Source organism: Pararge aegeria, chromosome 12 (assembly GCF_905163445.1).
Source record: "Pararge aegeria chromosome 12, ilParAegt1.1, whole genome shotgun sequence".
Classification (NCBI taxonomy): domain Eukaryota; kingdom Metazoa; phylum Arthropoda; class Insecta; order Lepidoptera; family Nymphalidae; genus Pararge; species Pararge aegeria.
The window spans coordinates 14,786,887-14,809,862 of NC_053191.1; the positions used below are offsets into that span (position 1 = coordinate 14,786,887).

Here is a 22,976-nt window from a genome sequence, read left to right on the forward strand (position 1 = left end):
ATTAAAATTATTTATCCATTAATTAATTTACTTCAACACAATGATTTCAATATAAAACAAAGTTAAGCACTTACATCGTCGTCACACTTCTCAACAAAAGGTGCAGTGCTTGCGTCCTGTAAAAGAGTGATTATTGTTAAGGTTACTAAAAATACTGTTTGTAAATTGAATCAGTTTCAGTAACTAGAATATACATTTGTATATATTATTGAAATAATGTACGTTCAGAGCCTTCTAGCAGGTATTAGTTTATCATCTATGTCGCATTTACCAAATGGCCAATGCAAACTTGGCGTTTTAATTTTTGGCTTCCTGATTGGTTTGGGGGCGTGGCTAGCACGACACACAACTATGTCTCAGTACTCAGAAACAATACATTACCTTTTAGAAATGTATAATAGAATACCATAATTGGGCGTTGAGCTATTCTAATTAGTATCTAAACGCAATGGTAATGCGCACAAAATAATTAATTGTAAATAGTCTCTGAATTTCTAGACAGGCAATGTAAATGAAGCGGATGCATCTTAGGACTACCAACCACGTTTTACAATCGGTGCCCGCTTTTATGTCGGTAAACAATGTAACACTGCTTGCAATATTGAATCACACAAATCAATCAAGAAGTGGGTAATATTACTCTGTTACAGCTATCGGTCTGATTATTTATCAAACTGACGGACTGTTAGGGCTAGCATGCGCACCGCGAGATAATAATCTCTGTCCGTTACTCGTATTTTTTCTATGGAGATAGACGAGATAATAGGTAGACATAATTCTCTCGTGGTGCGCAATTAAACTTATTACGTATTAAACTGATCGCTGAGTCAGTTACATGCGAAATGGAGCTTACCTGTTCTAGGGTTCGTTTATGTTCTGAATATCCGATACTACTTTCTGAGGCAACTGATGCGGTTAGGGATGATACTGATTTCTTCGTGGGAGTCTCGGACGTTTCTCTTGACGGCGACAGACGACGCTTGTTTAGACGACGCTGGCAGGAAAAATGCTTACTTAGTATTCGACATTCCCGGCAGCCTATAAAAATCCCACTGCTGGGAACAAGCTATCTCTCTCCAATGTGTGTTGATGGGCTTTAACCACTATTATCACAAGTTGATTATAACAACCGGAGCTTGACGTGCTAAATAAATTCCTAATTCCTATTATTGAAAATTACTACCCAGCTACTGAAAAACATTAATGTTAACACAAAAACATTTTCCAGTTGTGGGTATCGAACCCACAGAATTGTACTCATAAAATAAGTTAACTGCGCCCTCCGCCAATCGGCCTTCAAAATACATCTATTCTTTAATGAAACCGCGCCGTGATAAAAGATAGAACTCTGTGTGTAACTATTTACCTGCTAAACAAATTTAATTATGTACAACGTGTAACAGAATTACGAAATAATATTGAAGTTTGCATAAGTATATTTTATAAGGAATAACCCTGTAAAAATATTAAAATAGCTTAAGTATTTATTTTTCCATAGTAACGAATTCAAAACATTCTAAGTGTTTACTTATGACAACCCTTTTGAAGAGAAAAGACCGACACGCGCATAGTACGTACGCTACGCGACGCGTGCCTAATAAAGTGACAGGATTTAATCACATGATTTGAATTTTGCATGTGATTTCTTGAGGTTTTAATTTATACGTTGTATATGTCGTTTGATATATATGTATAGTATAGTGTGGACCTTCTTGGCGTAGTGCAGGCTTCGAGTTCAATCATAGGCAAGGATAATTACAGAAATATCTCTGGTCTATTCTGGTCTTTTGGGAGTCTTCTGTCGTGACTAGTTACCATACTACAGGCAAAGCGATTTAGCGTACCGGTACGACGCTGAGTAGAAACCGATAAGGGTAAGGGTTTGATATAACTGCCCTATCTCTTGTATAAATGTCTTGCAGGTTAGCCAGCTACCATCTTAGAGTACATAATCACCAGATGAGATTGTAGTTAAGGGCTGTTAGTAGAATAATTAAAAATGCATTCATTATGCAGATAATAAATGTTTCCCTTCCATTATTTATGCGTTCTATATACTATACTATTTTTTGTTAGTATTGTTAGTAACACAGAGTCTTGTGCGGTGCTCAAAAACTGGGACCGATAGTTTTCAACATTAAACTAAAAGAAACTAAACTTAAACTAACTTTTAACTTTTCAACATTTCAAATTTTAACTTTTAGTGATTTTTGTGGTTTTTTTTTCTATTATTATAATTTTATTGAACTAAATAATTCAATAATTAATCATTTTCAAATACTTTTAATGATAAACCTGTACCCCAACGGGGTTTGTCATTTAAATGGAGAGTTGCTAAAATAAAATTAGTGAGTAAGCGTTGTCCCACTTGGTTGGGTCAGCAGTCCGGCTTCCGGCATATTCTAGCTCAATTTTTCGGATTCTCAAGCACCGGGTTTTGAGCATCTGATTTTTTTAACGACTATCGGCTGTAACCGCTCTAAGATCTAGCAACTTCCATCCTCTAACCTTAGCTTAATGATACACCTGCATATTAAGCTATTCAGTTCTAAGTCCTACGTTCTTTTATGTCGTAGACAGAAAGCAGAGTCTGTATGCTATTTAAAATTAAAGATTGCAATTTCTATACGCTTCAGTTTTGAATTAGTATAAATTGGTTTTTAGATGTTACTTGTTAGTCATGTTAATGTGGACAAAAACTTTTCTCACCCCGATTGTATGTTCCATGCCTGTGTTCTGAAAATAAAAACACTGTTAATATATTCCAAAGTCCCAATGTGCCGGAGCGTTGGTAGACCTCTCCACTCAATGGACAGACAGAATCTAAACTCGCAGGGAATACCTGATTACAAGCAACACAAGACCGTATATTTCGGAAAACTATGCAAATTACCTACAGCGGAAATCCATCAGTTCGTATAATGAAGCTTAAACATGGGACACTGGACGCTATGAACGAATCCATCCTTATGTAGCTCATATTGCTATAAGTTTTAATTTTTTCGACGACCTCCCTGGCCCAACGGTGAGTGCTGTGAATTTAAGTATTCCCTGATCCCTGGTTCGATTCCCGGCAGGGGACAATTTGGAAATTTATAATTTCTGAATTTCTCTGGTCTGGCCTGGTGGAAGACTTTGACCTTGGAAAATTACCACCCTATCGAAAAGACGTGCCGCTAAGCGAGCGACGGGTAAGCCTGCTAAAACCTTAAGACTCCATCATCATTTACCACTTTGTGAGATTGCGGCAACTGGTAGTGGAAAAAAAATTTAAAAAAAAAAACAAAATGTCATGCCATGTTTCAGTTAAAAACTAAGATCAAGAACATACTTCCAGCAACTATGTTTACTGACACGTATAACTAGAGTACCTTCAATACATTGGCTTGTCAGGTAACAGGATTTACTGACCCTGACCCTGGCACCCTGTTGTTTTTTATTTATATCAGGTACATTTATACTGTGCGTTTAGTAGGGTGCACGCAAACATTGACGTACTGCACGCCATTCCGTAGACCGTTATGAATTCAAGGTTTCGTGATAAAATAAGGGATTAATAAAAACCGTTTTCTCACCTTGCCTACAATAGATTTATCCAAGCAAGAGTACTGTAATGGAAAACATGTTTTATTGTTAATATTTTAATGTCACAAAGTTATTATTAATCAAATTGTTAGCGCAAAAACATAGAACATAAAGTGTACTATGTTTACTAATATTATAAATGCAAAAGTTTATTTGTTCAACAATAATTATATGTTCACAACAATAATTTATTTGTTCAACAATAATTGTATGTTAACAGGTATACTCATCGTGATGAAATTTGGTAGAACTGGCAGATAGAGCTGACATCCTGGAAAAGGACATATAATACCCTAATTCCCAGGAAAACGAATAATTCCCCGGAATTTAAAACAAAAATGAAATAACTAAATAAAATCTGAAACTTTTCAAATATCTCTACATTCATTTAATTTTTCGAACAAATTTTTGTCCGTTTCTAGTAAGTCGATTGTTAATATCAGCTTTTGGTTTACAAAGTGTAATATTTTGTCTCACAAAGGCTATTATTATAAATATATTGCGAAGCTACTGTAAGTATACCTATTTGTTTAAACTTTTCACGAAGTGATCTATGTTTATCAAGAAACACCAATGGCATTCTATGAATATTCCCAGGCATGATAAATGTGTTTTATTGGATTAAGTAAAGGGAGTTTTTTAATGTACCAAAAATTATGTAATTATATTTTAAAAATGCCATGCCATACAAATACAACTAGCTGACCCGCGCAACTTCGTTTGCACCGAATCAGTTACTACTTTAATATTTTAAAAACCCTCGAACCCTATTCTTTACGGAGCCGGACGGCCCGCGGCATTTTTCTTGCTTTTAGCATATTTATACCCGTCGTAACTTCTAAACGATAGGTCCAATTTGAATAATTTAAAAAGGAATTTGCAGGTACATAATCGATCTTAATTATAAACTAAACTAACGATAATGGTAGGAATTTCACCATCTCTAGATTGTACCAGTATTTTGATTGACAAATTATAACAAAAAGCGGTTGTTGTGACTTAACCGCAACAACTGTTAAGTAAGACATAAAGCCTCGCGGTCTTTTTTGTAAATAATGATTACTTCAAACATGTAGTATATTATTTTTATGTATTATCAATCTTTTTCGCAGCGTACGCCAGTAAAGCTCCAAGTCGGTATGAAATCTTTAACAATTATCGTTATATTTCAGCCAATTTACAGAAAACCATAATAAAATATACACTAAACCCTTCCGAATGAGTCACTCTGTTTATTAGTGAAAACAGTTTGAAAATCCTTACGGTAGTTTTTCAGGTTTTCTGGCCAGACAGACAGACAACGCGACGAGGGTCTTTGTTTTATAATATATGTACACAATAAGTGAATCTGTTTTACTTTGTTCCAAATCGTTCGATCGCTCTTATGAATCCAGCTGAATATAGTAAACATATAAAGTGGCGTGCATAAAAATTAGGCCACACAGTTAAACAGTTACACAGGAAAACAGTTTGAAAATCCTTACGGTAGTTTTTCAGGTTTTCTGGCCAGACAGACAGACAACGCGACGAGGGTCTTTGTTTTATAATAAATGTACACAATAAGTGAATCTGTTTTACTTTGTTCCAAATCGTTCGATCGCTCTTATGAATCCAGCTGAATATAGTAAACATATAAAGTGGCGTGCATAAAAATTAGGCCACCCTTAAAATTGGATCCTATGGAATGCATATTTAATTTTTATCATTTCTAGAAACAACAAATTAAAAATTACAGCATTGAAATCTCTTTCTAAGGTAGAAGGTAAGAAAAAAAAAAAATTCCTTTTTTTAATCCTTTTTTACGATATTTTCAAGAACCGTCATCATTAACCTATCAAGTTAAAATTAACGCAGTGTATAAGCACTCGACAACTTTTTTGTTTTTTTTATTGTTGCAAGTACAGTAGTATCTTCTTTTAATTTTACGACGCTTAAAATGGATATTCGAGAAGCAGAAGTTGTTCGAATAGAATAGTTTTTTTTTATTGCTTTAACTGTGAACATTTTTTGGTGTTGGGAATAGTTCCAACTGTTTGCCATTTTCAGGCGTGCAATTTTCTTATATACTACGAGTTTATTTGACACTTAAAATTTTAAATTAGGGAATAATGTCGCTTCTTGTAAAACTCTGCCGGGGTTGATGCGCCGTTATATATGTCACTCGAAGGTAGATCCGAGCTAAATAACAATCTTTGGGAGATAAATAACTTATCTATCAGCGATTGACGCTCGTCGAATAGCGATGCGATTCAAACAAATTATCTACTTACAGAACAATTGGGCGTGTCGAATATGACAATCGCTGGCTGCTCCTGTATAAGTGGATCGAACGTGGCGTAGAGAGAGTTGCGCAATTTGTCCGTCGCTGTTTGACATTCGTTGAATATAGTGTCGAGGTCCTTACTCTCCTCTGTACGAAAAAAAAAGATCTGAATGAGTGAACAATCACGCCTTTTGCTATAAAAGCTACTAGATTCTCGCTAATTAATGATCTATTGACCACACTAATATTATGAATGTGTAAGAGTTTTTACTGCAGATTTATCCGTAGTTTCCATTACACTATTGTAAGTTTTTATTTGGTTTCCGCCTACATTGTTAGCATTGTCATCATCATATCAACCAAATGTCTATCTAGTATTTAATTTTATAAATTTAAAATGCATATAAAAATTTTGGATTTGAACCTGCGACTCTCGGGCAATTGCGGCCTGAGCGCTTTCACCAATTAAGCTACGGCTCTCCTACCGTCGATGCCTAGTATTTAAAACGATAATTAATAGTGCCATGATCTGATGATAACTTTTGTATTAAGATGCGTCCGGTTAGCGCCATATTAAGAAATCAGTTCACTCTTTTGTTATATTTATTAGTACTTTAGTGACTTTTTGACGCGAAAATTCGATGTTAATCAATCCATTTGCCAGCCCACTACCGGGCACGGGTCTCCTCCATTATATAATAAGAAGAGTTTAGGCCATCGTCCAGCTGGTCCAACGGGATTGGTGTACTCCGCACGCCTTGTGCTCACTTGTTATTTGCAATTTTCCTTTGTTATTTGGTGTACAATAAAAGTGAATTCATTAACGTTTTCATTAGGTGATAATCTCAAAGTAACTTGATTATTGACCGAACGCTAAAAAATGGTCCTTTTTGTTGTAAACAAAATCCTACTATTGATAACAACTTGAAAGTTTGTTTTGATGTACGGATGCTTGTTGCTCTTTCACGCAGAAAATCGTCAGCGAGTCAAACTGAGACTTGGAATAGAGATAGATTATACCTTGGATTATCACATAAACTTGCTGATTAATACTGCTGCTAGCAGCACGGCTAGCATGAGCAGGAGACAAAAGTTATATCCCCCGATTATACCCCCTGACAAGGGATATAATTAACGTGACCACGTGCTAAAGCACGGGAACAGGGAATAGGAGAAGTTTACCCCCGTTTATTATTACACATATAATATCTTATATCTTAAGATATTTATATATATACAAGAACTAGCAATTCTTGTATATATATAAATGGAATCTCGGAATCAGCTCCAACGATTTTCATGAAACTTAGTATACAGGGGGTTTCGGGGGCGATAAATTGATCAAGCTAGGATTCATTCATATTGAAATCTCGGAATCATTTATATTGGACATACGACTATTTTTTTAAGTCGACTCATTCGCGGACGAAGTCGCGAAGGTCCGCTAGTTTGTATGTTATTTCTACTTGAGAGCTAATAAAGCTGTAAGAGAAGATACATTACTAGCTAGGCTAGCACGGCCTAGGAGTAAAAAATTATATCCCTCGATTATATTCCCTGACAAAAAATATAATTAACGTGACCACCTGCTAAAGTAAGGGAATATGGAATAGGAGAAGTTTGCCTCCGTTGATTTTACTCCATCATTTATTCTTTTTTTTTTTTTTAATTATTAACAATGCTTAAATATAAAATAAAAAACACTATTAAAAATTTATAAAAAAAAAAAAACTTCCACATTCCGCTTGCGGGGCGTTTGAATGCCCAAGCAACCGGCGGTCAGGGCTCCAGAGTGAAAAACCTCCCCACAATACGCGCCGTTTCAAGGACTACTGCCTTCTGTATCCGACCCTTGATCCAACAACCAAGCGAAAGCTTCTTGAGATGTTGGTCGAAGCTTTTCGCGAGAAGACCATTGACTGAAACGACGATCGGAACAATAACGGTCGACTCAACATTCCACATGGCGGTAATCTCGTGAGCAAGGTCCAAGTATTACCTCCGTTTATTATTACATATATTATTACATATAATATTTGTATATTATTTCTACTTGTGCGCTAGTGCTCTGAGAGTTGATAACGCTGTGGGAGAAGATACATTTCTATCCTTTCCCCTGGGAGATAAGTGTCTCCTTCCCGCAGTGTTCTCCGCGATGTACAAGACTGTGCCCGTAATTGTGATTAAAACAATATTTGTAAAGACTATGATTACAAAACAAAAAATTAGTATGGGAGTCCACACCAGTCGCCGAAAAGCGTTGCGGCTTTGGTGACTAAACTCCATAAGATATTGAACGGGTATAAACTTACTCTGCAACCTGTCCATTTCTTCCAGTAGTTCTTTGCGAGATTCTTCGATACGAGTATCCATCTGGAATTTTTCCCACGTCTCGTTGATCATGTCGGCCAATTTCTCAGTCAGCATTCTAAAAGTAGAACATTTAATTATTTATTAATATTTTTTATTGCTTTAAAATGGTAAAAAAACATAGATGTTAACCGTAATTCATGATCTACATATCCTGGTGAGAAACGCGTGCAAATTTCAATAGTTTTATCATCAGCCTATACATTTCTAAATGTGCAGAGGCTTTTTCTCTCATAGGGATTTTAGCGCCAATGCGATTTTTGCCGGCTTCATCTCGGTAGAACCTGCCTTCCGAACCGGTGGTAGAGTCACTACAAGCAGACGGACTTTCAAAAGTGCTTATATTAGGCCTACTTGAAATAAATGAATTATGAATTTAGAATTTAAGTAAATAATGTACGTAAGTGAATAATGTAAATATATAAATAATATATGAAAGTAAATAATGTACTTAAGTAAATAAATAAGAATATAATGTATCTTAATAATGTATGTAAGCTAATAATGTAACGAAGTGAATAAAGAGTAAATAAATAATATACGTAAATAAATAATATACGTAAATAAATAATGTATGGAAGGAAATAATGTACGTAAGTAAATTATATAAATATATAATTTATCTTAAGTAATGTATGAGAGTAAATATTACATAAAGTAAATAAGATAGAGAAGTAAATAATGTACATAAGTGAATAAATAAGTATATAATGTATTCTAAGAAAAAGAGGGGTCGCATTTTTGTAAAACATTTGTTAATAGCTAATTTTTATGAATGTAATGGCATTAAATTTCCATAAAACACAGTGAGATATCTTCGTCACGTCTAGAGTATCATACATGACTGAATGACCATATTTATATCAAAATACCCACCAACTCAATTCATGACCATCGATCGGTTCCGAATTAAATATGATTTTTAATTGTTTCTTGAAACTATTTATTAATTAAATACTTAATAATTATTAGCGTATTTGTAAAACTCGCTTAGATAATAGACTTTTGCGTGTTATTTCTATTTCCTTCTATTCGAAAAGGTTGTGTATTATAATTTTGCTTGAACAGCTTTCTATTTAGGTACTAACTCTCTTTTCTAAGAGCCCTTGAAAAAAATTGAATATAAAAAAGAGATTCTTACTCGGCTCCCTCTGCGCCCACGAGCTGTAATTGCACCGGACCAGATTCCACCTCCTCATCCGAATCAGAGTCCGAAATCTCGACCAGCTCTTCAGATATTCTGGTGGTGTGCAGTTGAAATAGAGGCGTGAAGTTCCTGATGCCATCTATGAGATCCTGGTAACCAGAAACATTCCTTTATTTAATAAGGAGGGAAAACGTTAAGTTTTTTTTATAGTGGTGTTCAACATGGGGATAATTAATGATAATGAAATCTTAGGTCCCGAGAGGAATCCAAAGCGCAACGAGGGTGTTGTATCTAGAATCCTGAGTGTAGCGAGGGGCGCCTAAAACTTAGAACATTAACTACCCCTACGTTGAATACGGGTGTATTGTGTGGCGTGCACATCATGCATGCACAGAAAATCATCATCATCTGGGTACCTTCAAATCAAGAGTGAATAGGCATCTTCTAGGCAAGCGCGCTTCATCTTAGGCTGCATCATCACTTACCATTAGGTTTGATTGCAGTCAAGTACTTGTCTATATATTTAAAAAAAAAAAAAAAAGCACTGCCTACCCTAAATTTTTTGTATAACTCATAAATGCGAAGCATTTTTCCATTTTATGCCATCTGCATTCTTTATGCATACTCTGGTCAAAAACCCTGTGCACGCCACTGACTATACCTACTTTTAACAAATCGCGATTAGTCGAAACTACGAGTACGTAGGAAAGAGGACGCCAACATTGGTCGTAACGAAAAAGCAGTTTGAGAATAAACAGAATTTTCTTAGGATGTGGAATGTTTCTCAATTCAAGTCTCATTAAAAACAAACTGTTTTAGCATTAAGTTCATTTTTAGGCCGTTTTTTTGGTTTTGCATGAGAGAGCCTACCCGGTTTTCAATAGTCATTGTACCGGAACGCTAGATCGCTTAGCGGCACATTTTTATCAGTACGGTGGTAACCAGCCGCGGCCGTAGCCTCCCACCAGACCAGCGGGGTGATTACGTATCTTACGTATCTCGGGACAGGCTTGCGACAGGCGTAAATCTTGCAAACGCTACTGTCAAACGTAACGTTTCCATACAATAAAAAAAAAAAAAAATTTACTACGACTATCGACAGTCGACACACATCGCCATCTAGTCCCAAAGTAAGCGTAGCTTGTGTTATTGGTACTAAGATGGTACTTATATCACTGATGAATATTTTTTAATGAATAATATACATAATTACTTATAATATACATATAAACTCCCAGACACTGAAAAACAGTCATTTTTATTACACAAACATTTTCCAGTTGTGGGAATCGAACCCACGATTGCAAAAAAAAACCAAATTTCTGCTGACGGGGATCAAATCCGGGATCTCCTCCCCTCAAAACTACCCCTTAACACGCAACCTAAATAGCTTAACTTACCTGATTCCGTTTCTCGACGATATCGGCGCACTTTTCACACACGTAGGCATGTTTCTTTTTATCCGCATCAAAGTAGTGGACTGTGCGTCTATCCGGTATATAGAACGCGATATTTGGATCGTTGTTGGTGCACGATCTATTGATGCACTTCAGTAGTTTACGTAATTTTTCTGGCGCTTCTTTTACTGCTGTTAAAAGAGTACAAGATTTTCTTATAAATATATAATCTCATTCCATCATCTCCATTGTCATCAGTTTATCAGTATTACCAAGCTTAGGTAGAAAGAGCTAAGTAGTGCATCGGTGTGTGTGTAATTCACATAGATCCATTACCGGCCAACTACAGGGCATTAGTCTACAACTTTGAGAAGGATTAGGGCTGTAGTCCACCACGCTGGGCCAGTGCGGATCGGTGGACTCCACACGCCTTTGAAAACATTATGGAGAACTCTCAGGCATGCAGGTTTCCTCCCGATGTTTTCCTTCACCGTTGAAGCAAGTGATATTTTAATTACTTAAAACGCACAAAACTTAGAAAACGCAGAGGTGCGTGCTGGGATTCGAACTCGGCGCCCGCGAAAGTGAAATCCAAGCCCTACCCACTGGGCTATCATAGCTTCTGCTTCTAAGTATTACATGTTATTAATTTAAAATAGTTTTAAACGAGCAATTCTTGTATATATATAATTGGAATCTCGGAATCGGCTCCAACGATTTTCATGAAATTTAGGGTTTCGGGGGCGATAAATAGATCTAGCTAGGATTCATTTTTAGAAACGGGTCAGCTAGTTTATTTTAAATAGTTTACATATTTGTTCCATTCTTCATTATTGAAGGTCGTCTTCAGATTCTAGTGCTATTGTACCGTTGTGGATGACATATTATAGTAATAACAAGGACAAAATTCGAGAACATGTGTTGAGTCTATTGCCGGCTTCAAATTAGAGAACGAAAATACAAATACAAAATGGACCGTAAAGTTAAAAATAAATGCTTCCACAGGATTTGCGTTACAATATTGGCAAAGACTAACCTTCAATTTCAGTGATTGGCTTCATATTTGAATCTTCTTCGTCGGAATCCAGATTAAAAACTTCTAGTCCGATAGGAGAACGTGCCTGAAAATAATGAATTAATTAATTACTACACTTTTATTGTACACAACATAAGAATACAGAAATTATTTAAATAAAAAGTTTACTCGAAGTGTACAAATTGGCGGCCTATAAAGCGATATCTTCTAGGCTAAAACACAGCTCAAGAGTAGGTCGTGCTTATGAATTTATATACGTATATATACAGGGTTACTGGAAATTCGATACATTCCTTTGGAGGGATAGTAGTAGACCTCATTTGCGATAGATTTTGTCATGTGGTACCCTAGCCGATAGTGATTTAGAGGTTTTGTTTTTATGTCTAAATGCCGATTTTTGACAAGAAAAAATCCGTATCTATAAGAAAGGCCTAAAAAAGGTTAAACCTTATAATTCATTACGTGACATCTAACATTTCAACGCTTCCTTGAGATAACAATAAGCTGAAGTAATCCTATTAAACTTTCTGTTGTGGACTTGGAATCGCAAAAGATAAAAAAAAATCTTTTCATTGCCGCTTTATTTGCATTTAAAATAAATAAAATAATGTTTTGCTTATTATGTAATATCTTCTGTAGAGATCTATTAGGTCACCGAACACCATGGAGCATTCTGGAGCGCACATGTTGCCTTACGATAATTTCCCACATCGTTAAAGCAAGTGACATTTAAATGCCTAATATGGATACAACTCCGAAAAGTTAAGAGGTGGGAAGTGAGGAGTAAGTGCCCGGAATCGTACCCGATTATACAGAAAGTGTGGCCGAGATATTAACCATTAGGCTATCACCACTCCTGCTCCTACACGTACTCGTAGTTTATGTACGTAATTAATAGTGGGCAAACGGGCAAGTGGGTCACCTGATGTTGAGTGATCACCGCCGCCTATGAACTATTCCGCACCAGAGGAACCACCGACTTTGAAAAAAAGTTGTTTATCAGCCCCTTGAATAACCCCAGATTGTATTTCGGAGGAAACACATCAGATGGGAGATTGTTACACAATTTGCAAGTGCGCGATATAAATGATCTGGTATTGCGAATATTATAAGAATTTCTACGGCGAGAGCGAGGAAGTAGGTATCAATGCAAACAACTCTTCAGAACACTCTCCACTATAGAGTTGATAGAACTCACAAAACGAGCTAACATCTCTTCGGTGCCCCAGTGACTCCATACTTCATGTCAATTTGGGATTGTCAAAAAGTCGAACAGCCCAATTTTGTATCCGATCTAATGGAAGGAGTTGTTAAGAGGTGCCCCAGCCTAAACACGATAAAACATATTACTAAAGAATTATGAAAACGAGTTTTTTTATTCGGAAGCTTAACACTATATACTTAATTCAATTCAAGAAAGGTCTCGAACGAAAAAATAATACATTAATACTAATTCAAACCTTCATAAAACAAACATTTAACGATATATGAACTAAATTTTTAAAGAATTATTTTATAGTATCTATAATACCTTGGTTTCCGAAGAATGTGATGTTGGAGCCTCTGCTTTGGTCGGGGATTTCGTTTTAACTGTCACTGCTTCATCGGGTTTCACCTGTGTAATATATAACAATGTGACATTCTTAATTGACTTTATCACAAAATTTATAATGAATGGGTCAAACAAAATATAATTGCATGGTTAAACAACGTATCCTCACTTAATATTATAAATGCGAAAGCGTTTTTGATGTGAAACTTCTTTAGAATCGTTGTTATTTCAAACTTGATGAAACGAAAAAATAAGGCCCTAGAGACAAAAACACATAAATGTATAGGATTCAGCCGGCGAGGGAATGAGATAGAATACATTACACATATTATTTCCTACTAGTTGTACCCAACCACGCTTCGCTGTGGCACATTGTGATTGAATGATTGAGAAATGAGAAACAAAACAAAGAATACATTTCATATAAGTTTAATTTTGCAATACTTGTCGATATACAATATTTTTTGTTTTTCCACTGACTGCGTGGTAAAGATATCTGATAAAGATTCTGGTTTGCCGACTCAGGAACACGCAACATACCGTAGTCTAAACAAACCGCTCTAAAGATTGACCTTAAGCTTTATTTATCGTGATTGCAGATGCCAATCGAATTGAGAATTGTTTTTTTTTAAATTGTCGTAATGTGAGCATAGTTGCCGAATTTCCACGTTCTTTAGTTGATCGTTTTCTATACCGAGGATATCCATCGTCGCCCGTTACTATGTTGGCTCAAGGATATTGCTTAGAGCGATTCCCAGCGACCATGCATGGTGAATTTGGATTTAGTACCACATGGTCCTTACCGTCGTCAGTCAGTGGAATCACAGCGCATATCACATCGTCAATTTAATTTTATTTTTTCTTTAATTGGAAAACCAACAGTTGTAGATACTAACTAGTTAACAGATTGATTGACTTAAAACTAATAACAGGTTTCCACAGATAAGTCTTATATAAACAAGGGTACCTGATAGAACCCAGCAAAAACGCAGCAAACTATAACAAAATGTTAAGTTTACCTAGCATGCAACAGCTTATCTACTAAGTTGCGACGTACACTATTCATATTACCATAAAATAAGTCAATTTCGGGGTCATTGTAAACAGAATTAAGAAGGCGAGAGACACGGATTATAAAGTAATTAAATCTATTCTTAGTTTTAGTAAAGGGTACGTGCAGAATCTTTTTATGCCTAGGTAATCGCGAAGGTACAAATAAATCTAACTTAGTAAGTAATTCCGGACTATCTATTGACCCTCTAACAATGTTAAGTAAGAGACAAACATCGCCAATGTTTCTATGTGTATTAAGGGGTACAAGGTGTAAATCCGGTGTAAATTTCGTCTAAAGTTATTTTATTGTAGCCAGATCGGTATATGCGCATGTGGCAATCCTCTTTTTTGCAATTCCACTGAATATCCAGCAGCGCACAGATCCAAAAGCTTTATTACGCAGGACTAGGATTTCCGCAAAATAAAACAAATATAACTTCGGGCAGAGTAACACCCTGGTTCAATCTCACAAAGTCAAAGTCAAAGTCAAAGTCAAAAATATCTTTATTCAAGTAGGCCCACAGGTGGCACTTTTGATGCGTACATAAGAATTACACGGTAGTGAGATGATGGCGATAACCACATTCGTAAATTTAAAACTAAAGCTACGAGGGTTCCAAACGCGTCCCGGTCTAAGAAGAAGCCCACAACAAACTTAGCCGGGTGTTTTTTTTTTTTTTTTTTTTGTTATCGCCATCTCACAATGTAATTTTAAATTATTAGAAGAGCAACCTGGTTAGAGCAATAATTTACATCCAAGCTCGTATAATGTTCGCTTATTTATTCTACTACCCTATTTATAGTATTTTTATCAATGTATCAAATCAACATTTAATATTTAGATTCTATACTATTTGATTAGTTAGTGTAATAATTCATGATTACATAAATAACCAATTATTGGAATATCAATCAAATAATTAAATGAACATAAAACAGCATCTTGTAATAATCATGTGCCAACTACGTCACGTCCGTCGGGTGCCTATTGGGTACTTGTTAACAGCTTCATATTTCACGATGAATCTATCAGCGATTTAAGCTTTTGTCTGAAAACACGTGATATAATGTCATGCCTATCCACGTGTCATTTCCCAGATGGTAACAGCTGCCGTATGTCGTCCCAGGCTGGTTTGCATGTGAAAGTGATAAATAAATCTGGACGCCCGTAATGACGAACATATGACATTGCATCGTGAGCATATTCTTAGGTACATGTGACGTGGACTGCCAATGTATGGAGATGGCAAAATAGTTAGCTTTCCAATGTTTGTTGTAGTACCGTCATTCACAACTGCATCTCGCAAATTAACATATTCTTCAGAGCGTAGAGTCTGATTCAAACGGAGTAATAGCAAACGTTCCGTTTCAATTTTTGAAATTTGAATTTCGATAACGGCATTTTCTCGAGACTGTTTATTAGTATTTTTGAATAATTTCTTAGTGCTATTTTGCTTATTTCTGCTAATTTGGATAATAACTATTGTAAATAAGTATTTGCTGCCCATTTCAATCATGTTGCACACAATTTGTACCGAAATCACATTTATATGGCTGAAACTGGCTAAAATCGTGGCGGTATCTGAGCTTGATATCGATAAAAATTCAACGAAATTCACAAATCCCATTGCAAAAATGGATTTATTTTTGTTTTATCAATATACACTTACCCAGTCATTACACAAAACACTGAATATACCGTGATAAAATTGTCTACGATCCGAACTAACGTCAACATCGTAATAGCGGTGACTGGCGGTGACGCAAATTCAACTGACATAATATCTTTATTTTCCTCTGGCACTTGAATGGAATAGTTATTATAATTCTCTATGGTCATAAATAGTTTTTTTTTTAATATATATATATATACGGCGCCATTACTATTGCGGTTGTCAGCGAGTGTTTTCCTCGCTTCCGGCAGATGGCGCAGTCACTGGTACACAGCTGATCGTTAAAAAACCTGTATTTTCGCGGTCGCGGATATGTGACTGATGCATAAAATAGATAAAAACAATCCTTGATGCGGATTATATATCATGCTAAAATTTCAGCTCGATCGGTGCAGTACTTTTTGAGTTGTTGAAGCATACACAAACCAACATGACCTTTTATAGATTTAAGTTACCAAGGAAACCGAATAATATGTAGATAAAGAAACAAACACATAAATGTATAGGGCAGAGTGAGGTAGAAAACTATTCATTGTTTACCTATTCTAGTTACCATGGAAACTAAATAATAAGCCTGACATTTATCCCAATAGTTCTGATACTCTACATCCACCTCAATCTCTCGTAGGCTACTTTTCAGAAGGTGCCGTGTGTGAATAAATTGCACAGGATTTTTTTTTGATTTTTCCGTCCCTTACGCCCTAACTTAGCAACCAATTAACTTTATTTATGGCATATAGTTAGTTGAAAAGATGGACATAGGCTTTTTATCCCAGGAAAATCCTTAACCGGGGACAAGGAGCGCGGGGACCAGCTAGCTTGACGGCCGATTGGCGCAGTGGGCAGCGACCCTGCTTTCTGAGTCAAAGGCCGTGCGTTCGATTCCCACAACTGGAAAATGTTTGTGCGATGAACAGGAATGTTTTTCAGTGTCTGGGTGTTTATATGTATTTTATAAGTATTTGTGTATATTATTCATTAAAAAAAACATTCATCAGATATGAATTCATCATCAAATGAAATAATTTTAATAAGACTAACTAGAAGGTAATGAACTGAAGGAGGAAAAAAGGCAAAAAGTGACCTAAAAATTACCTCGTCTTTCACTAGCACTGGAGACTTTGTGATCTCTGTCATTGCATGCGGAACATCGCTAGATGTGTCTTCGGTAGTGAGATCTGCTCGAGATTGTTTAGTTGCGGAGGTTGTCTGCTTTTTATCTGATTAGCACAAGGAATTTTAATCATTATCATGATTATCATCAAAATTTAAAAAAAAAAAAATTAATTTCAAGTAGGCCTAATTAATAAGCACTTTTGAAACGTCAAGTCAGTCAGTTTGTAGTGACTCTACCACCGGTTCGGAAGGCAGATTCCACTGAGAAGAGCCGGTAAGAAACTCAGCAGATTGCTCTTTTCCAACATCATTTTTAAGTTTAAGAATCTTTAGAATTTTTCTGTTTTGTGAGAGATGCAAGCGGTGTGGCCTTCTTCCAAGAAGCCTTATCGTTGAGGAATTCATCAATCGTGTAGTAACCACGATTTGTTAAATGTGTCATCATTATTACCATCATCATCATCATCACCATCATCACCAAGCCATTACCAGCCCACTACGAGGCATTGGTCTTCTCCAAAAATGAGAAGAGTTTAGGCCGTAGTCCACCACGCTGGTCCAATGCGGATTGGTAGAGTTCACATCCTTTTGGGGACATTATAGAGAACTATCCAGTGATATTAAATAGCTTAAATAGCACATAACTCCTTAAAGTTAGAGGTAAATGCCGGGGATCGAACTCAGACGCTCCGAAAAGACGGCTGAACTCCTATCCACTAGGCCAATAAATAAAACAATTTGGTCGGTTATCTAACATCTAGTGACTACGGATAGCGAGGACCTCTATTTGATTCCCGAGTGGGACCAAGATTTGTATTTAATTTATCTGTTTATATTCTGAGCGCCAGCAGTTCTGAATTGGTGTTAGGTTGTATTGCCGAAAATTCTTTGACGCGACAATCACGTTAGGGCGGCGGTACGGTTTATTGTCACCAATTAAATGAAAAAAAACCAATGAAAAGCTAATAAATAATAAAAATAAATACCAAAATAATAAAAATAATAATGAATAATAAGTTTATTTAATTGTTATAAATTTAAAAGGCATATAATAATTTTCGGTACCGACAGTATTTGAACCTGCGACTCTCTGGCAATCGCGGCCTGAGCGCTTTCTCTAATTAAGCTACGGTTCTCCTACCGTCGATGCCGAAATTAGTATGTGCCTTTCATATCAGACTTTTCATTATTTCATTAGTATTTTTTTATTTTATTTAAAACAGTAAATTAAAATAATACAAAATAAGGCGAACATAAGGTAATGTGTATCATGAAACCCAAATTCGATAATACTATTGTAGTTCAAGACTGAGTCGCAGTTATTATCGCCCGTCTTTGGAGCGACAACCATACTCTTAAATTAAATCTAGTGAGATAAATAAAAATAAAAACATAAAAAACTAATGAATTAAATTAAATTTAATGCATAGATATACTCTTAATTTTTATTTTTGTTTTCTAACATTTACATAGAGTGGAGCAGCGTGACGGTGCGTATAACAAAAGACATACATGTCGCAGCTCCTTACGATGCCTTCAGTTATCAACATAAAAGGGCAGCTAGATCGAGAAGTTACTGGGCACATTCCCAGTTTCCTCTGTAGAATATCATCGACTATCTCGTCGGTCTAATAAATAGCATGTTCGTCTTCAGTTCATAAGGCCCTGGGTACAATCAACGAGTCGAGCTAATGGATATTAGGGGTTCCTAACTAGAAATTCTAAGTACCAGCTCGAAGTCTGTCAATTGTCTCGGAGAGCACGTTAACTGTCGTTTCTGCACATGATCTCTTTTCGTTTACATCGGCTCTGCCTTTCCATCGGACAACGAGACTGAGGAAATTGAGAATGCACTTGTGTTTGAGCAAACAATTGTGCACAATAATGCGTAGTTGGAAAATCTCCTAATCTTTGACCATTGTGGCTGAAATAGGTCAGGAAAACTGTTTTTATAATCGACTGCACCATCAATTTCCGGAAAGGTTAATATACATGTAAAAGTTTAACGAACCGACATTCATACTTAATAAAATAACTCATTTCAGGATCAATAAGCGGACGATTGAGAGAGCTATGCTAGGATTATCTCGAAGTGATCAAATCAGAAATGCGGAAATCCGTCGAAGAACTAGTGTTACGGAAATAGCTCATCTAGTTGCGCAGGTGAAGTGCCAATGGGCGGGGCACATAGCTCGGAGAACCGATAGACGTTAGGGTCCTAAGGTGCTGGAGTGCCGAGCCCGCAACGGTATACGCAGCGTAGGTCAGCCCACGAGGTGGACAGACGATATCAAGCGAGACGCTGGGAGCCGCTGGAAACCAACGGCCCAGGATCACGGATTTTGGAAACCCTACAAAAGACCTATGTCCCACAGTGGACGTCAATCGGCTGAATTATTGATGATGTTGATGATATGACAACGGGGTTTTTGGTACAAACTGTGAAGGGAAAAGAAAAATTTTTACCTTCATCAGAAGAGCTCTCCCCTAAGTCCACGAAGTTCAATCTCTCTTGATTGGTTATCGATAACCTTTTTTTTCTGGTCCACGTTTTGAAGTCAAAATCCGATGATCCGGGTTCTTCTAGGAACGAGTCAGAAAAAATATTCTCAACTTTATATTACACTACAACTTACTTCCGGTAACTATACTAATATTATAAATGTAAAAGTAATATTCAAAATGCAAAAGTGTCCTTTACGCCCTAACTAAGCAACCAATAAACTTGATTTTTAAAAAAATTTTGTCCATAGGACGGACGGACGGAGTAACATAGGCTACTTTTATCCTTGGAAAAAAACGGTTCCCAGAGGATGTCTAACGAACCGTAAGTAACGCGGAAAAAAACGCGAGCAACATATAATGTACGAGTGCTCAGCCTCTGCTCGCGGTAACGTTATAAATCTCTCGTTCTTGTATTCCTTTAGTTTATATTAGGAAGACAACTGTATTCCGTTCTACTGTCACCACACGACACACTAAACTGTATTAATATTACTTACCATCCAATAAACTTGACAAAGCCTTCTCAACGCTCCTTTCGTTCTTTCGCTCAGTACCTTCCGCGTCAGACGCGTCTGATATTTTCATAGACTCGTCGTCTACCGCTTCCTTTTCAGTTTTCTGCAACAAACATTTTTGTTCATAGAACCGTTTCCAAAAGGGGGAAGGACTCCCCCCCTTTTCCTAAGTTGGTTGTAAAAAAAAAGGTCATTCTTGTATTTTTATTTATTTAATTAACTTATCAACCTATATTTTATTAACCTTAATATTATTGTGGTTCTAATTATTAATACTTACGAATTTACTTACCGTTTATGAAGGTTTGATGTGACTTACGCCCGAGCTATTTATGTTATTAAATAGCTCGGGCGTAAGTCACATTAAACTCAGTCAGTGGCACCAACATCTAATCAGACATTTATCTTATTTATTTTTCGTATTTTTTTAAAGTTTTAATAAAATTTTATATACCTTACATAAATCCGAGGTACTTTCATTTTAGCCCACCTCTGACCCATAAAATTTATCAATCCTTCTTCTTTATCTTTTATATATTATAAAACAAAGTGCCCCGCCGCATCTTTGTCTGTCTGGACGCTAAAAACTGAAAACTACCGGAAGTTTTTTTTTTTCACCCTTTAACGATTTTACCTACCTTAATCTATACTTTTCATGAAACTACAGTAGGTTAAAATCTATGCATTGAATATATTTCGAAAAATCCTTTGGAGCATTATAGAGTGCTATTTGTTGCAGTTCACTTGGGAGATTGCTCGACGTTTAATACGATTTCACACCATAACTCCGTCAAAAGTGAACGAATTCTATTAAATCTTTTTGCACTGGAAAGGTTGTATTATCAGATTAAATTTGCCTAAATACGTACGTGTACAAGATATGATATTATTGGTGTTAAATGGTACAGAACTCCTCAGCAGACAGCAGCAAACCTCTCACTGAAGGCTTAACTATACTAGACATATGAAGTTCTGCCACATATATATAATGCCTTCAACGCAAGGACTAAAAAAATTTTAGAAATTTTCTTGATTAACCTTCTGCATAATTGTTTCTAATTTTTGTTAGAGATTTGAGACAATGACAAATTTTCTTCAAACATTCAAAGTCAGTCCATTTACTGACTCGTCTATGTTTGTTGAAATATGTTGAAGAAGTAGCACCGCTATCTTTACTATATTTGCCTACTATATCAGTAATCTACAAACACTTTTTGTTATAAGCTGATTTATTGGGGAAGATTGTGCAAGTTGCGTCTCGGTGTTGTTAGTAAACCGCAGGGCACAGCTACAGTTTAATATAAATAACGTGTCAAGATGTACGTGCGTGCGTGCGTGCGTGCGGTCGTTCGTGCGTTCGTGCGTGCGTGCCTGCGTGTATGCTTGTGTGTGTATGTTGTGTGTGTATGTTGTGTGTGTATGTTGTGTGTGTATGTTGTGTGTGTGTGTATTGTGCGTGTGTGTATGTGTAAACCGACAATAACCGATTTGATAAATACGAAGTTGCGCGGGTCTGCTTATAATTTATTAAATAGTATTTCGTGAGACTTACGTTTTCATCAAATAAAACGTCTATAATATTTTCCCCTGTTTTTTGGGGTTCCTTTTCTGTTTTGACTTAAAATAAAAATTACATACAGTTACAAACAATTCCCTTTTTTTACCTTCATAAGCAAAATAAAATATATATATTCATATATGTAATCATAACATAAATATTGGAAAATCCAAAAGTGCACGCCTCATAATCTCATTTTTTTCACAATAAAATTGAATTTTTTTTAACTGAAACTTTCAATGCTCATTACAAATTTTTTTTTTCATATTGATTATTATTCATTTTTTGTAAACAAGACACGGGAATGTCATAATGATTGCACATTGAAAGTTACAATTAATATTAGCTAGAATAATTACATGGAAATTTAACGACAGTGAATTGAACGCTCATATTAACAAAGAAATTATGTCGTGTGTTACTTTAGATAATTAAAAAAAAAATATTCCGATACGATAATTTTTTCGACCAATTTTGATGCCACGTACACCCGTCCATACACGGACGTCCAGAAAAGATTATGTTTAATGTTATTATTTACTATGTTAAACAAAAAAATTGTTATTGAAATGTATTTTATGTGCCTGACAAATGATTTGACTTTATATTAGTGTACTCAAATTAACCTGTAAGTGCAATATAAATAACAAAAATTCTATTTCAGTTTCGAGAAAACTGCTTTTTTTGAAATGTCGAGAGTAGAGCACAACCTCAACGCTTCGCTTATGAGGCGTACAAAAGGCTATCTTCTGGCTGATTACAACTATTTCAGTCAAAAGTAATGTTTTGATTAGCATAAAATAGGATATTACAAGGCAAGCGCGCCCAAACTTAGACCGCATCATTGCTTTACATCAGGCATGATAGTTGTCAAGCGCAAGTCTAAACTGACTGTACCTACAGGAAATCAATGCCTGTTTCTTCTAATGACGAACTAGCCAATGCCAAAATAAGTAACGCCTTATCTGAGGAGATTCCTAAGAGATCAATAGTTCACCAATATTTATCACCTAAGAGTTGGTGAAACGTTTTTTCTATAGACATCACCTAAATTATCTGGGATTCGTTATAGGTGATACCTAGGTTTAGTGAAAACGGGCATAAGAAATCCATTATAAATTATAATGGCTTTTCTGATATATATTATAAGTGATGATTTTTTTATCCCAGTTGCATATGATGCTTCATCTTCATAACTAAACTCAA

At 35.9% G+C, this 22,976-nt stretch overlaps 1 protein-coding gene across 2 annotated transcripts in view; it reads right to left on the reverse strand.

Moving 5' to 3' along the window:
- LOC120628014 (histone-lysine N-methyltransferase eggless) overlaps nucleotides 1–21,821 on the reverse strand; it is a 41,044-nt gene extending 19,223 nt beyond the window's left edge. The window contains exons 1-13 of one of the 2 annotated variants that reach the window (XM_039896193.1): nucleotides 21,765–21,821; nucleotides 20,195–20,315; nucleotides 17,172–17,296; nucleotides 13,330–13,413; nucleotides 11,799–11,883; nucleotides 10,766–10,953; nucleotides 9,360–9,514; nucleotides 8,161–8,276; nucleotides 5,856–5,995; nucleotides 3,576–3,608; nucleotides 2,710–2,736; nucleotides 854–994; nucleotides 75–116 (exon numbers count right to left, since the gene is read on the reverse strand). In XM_039896193.1, coding sequence (XP_039752127.1) covers nucleotides 75–116; nucleotides 854–994; nucleotides 2,710–2,736; nucleotides 3,576–3,608; nucleotides 5,856–5,995; nucleotides 8,161–8,276; nucleotides 9,360–9,514; nucleotides 10,766–10,953; nucleotides 11,799–11,883; nucleotides 13,330–13,413; nucleotides 17,172–17,296; nucleotides 20,195–20,282 — 1,224 coding nt within the window. In that variant the 5' untranslated portion in view covers nucleotides 20,283–20,315; nucleotides 21,765–21,821. Of the gene's footprint in view, nucleotides 1–74; nucleotides 117–853; nucleotides 995–2,709; nucleotides 2,737–3,575; nucleotides 3,609–5,855; nucleotides 5,996–8,160; nucleotides 8,277–9,359; nucleotides 9,515–10,765; nucleotides 10,954–11,798; nucleotides 11,884–13,329; nucleotides 13,414–17,171; nucleotides 17,297–19,658; nucleotides 19,776–20,194; nucleotides 20,316–21,764 lie in introns of both variants that reach the window. The other variant, XM_039896192.1, reaches the window with a different exon arrangement.
- Between the last annotated feature and the right edge of the window lie 1,155 nt (nucleotides 21,822–22,976).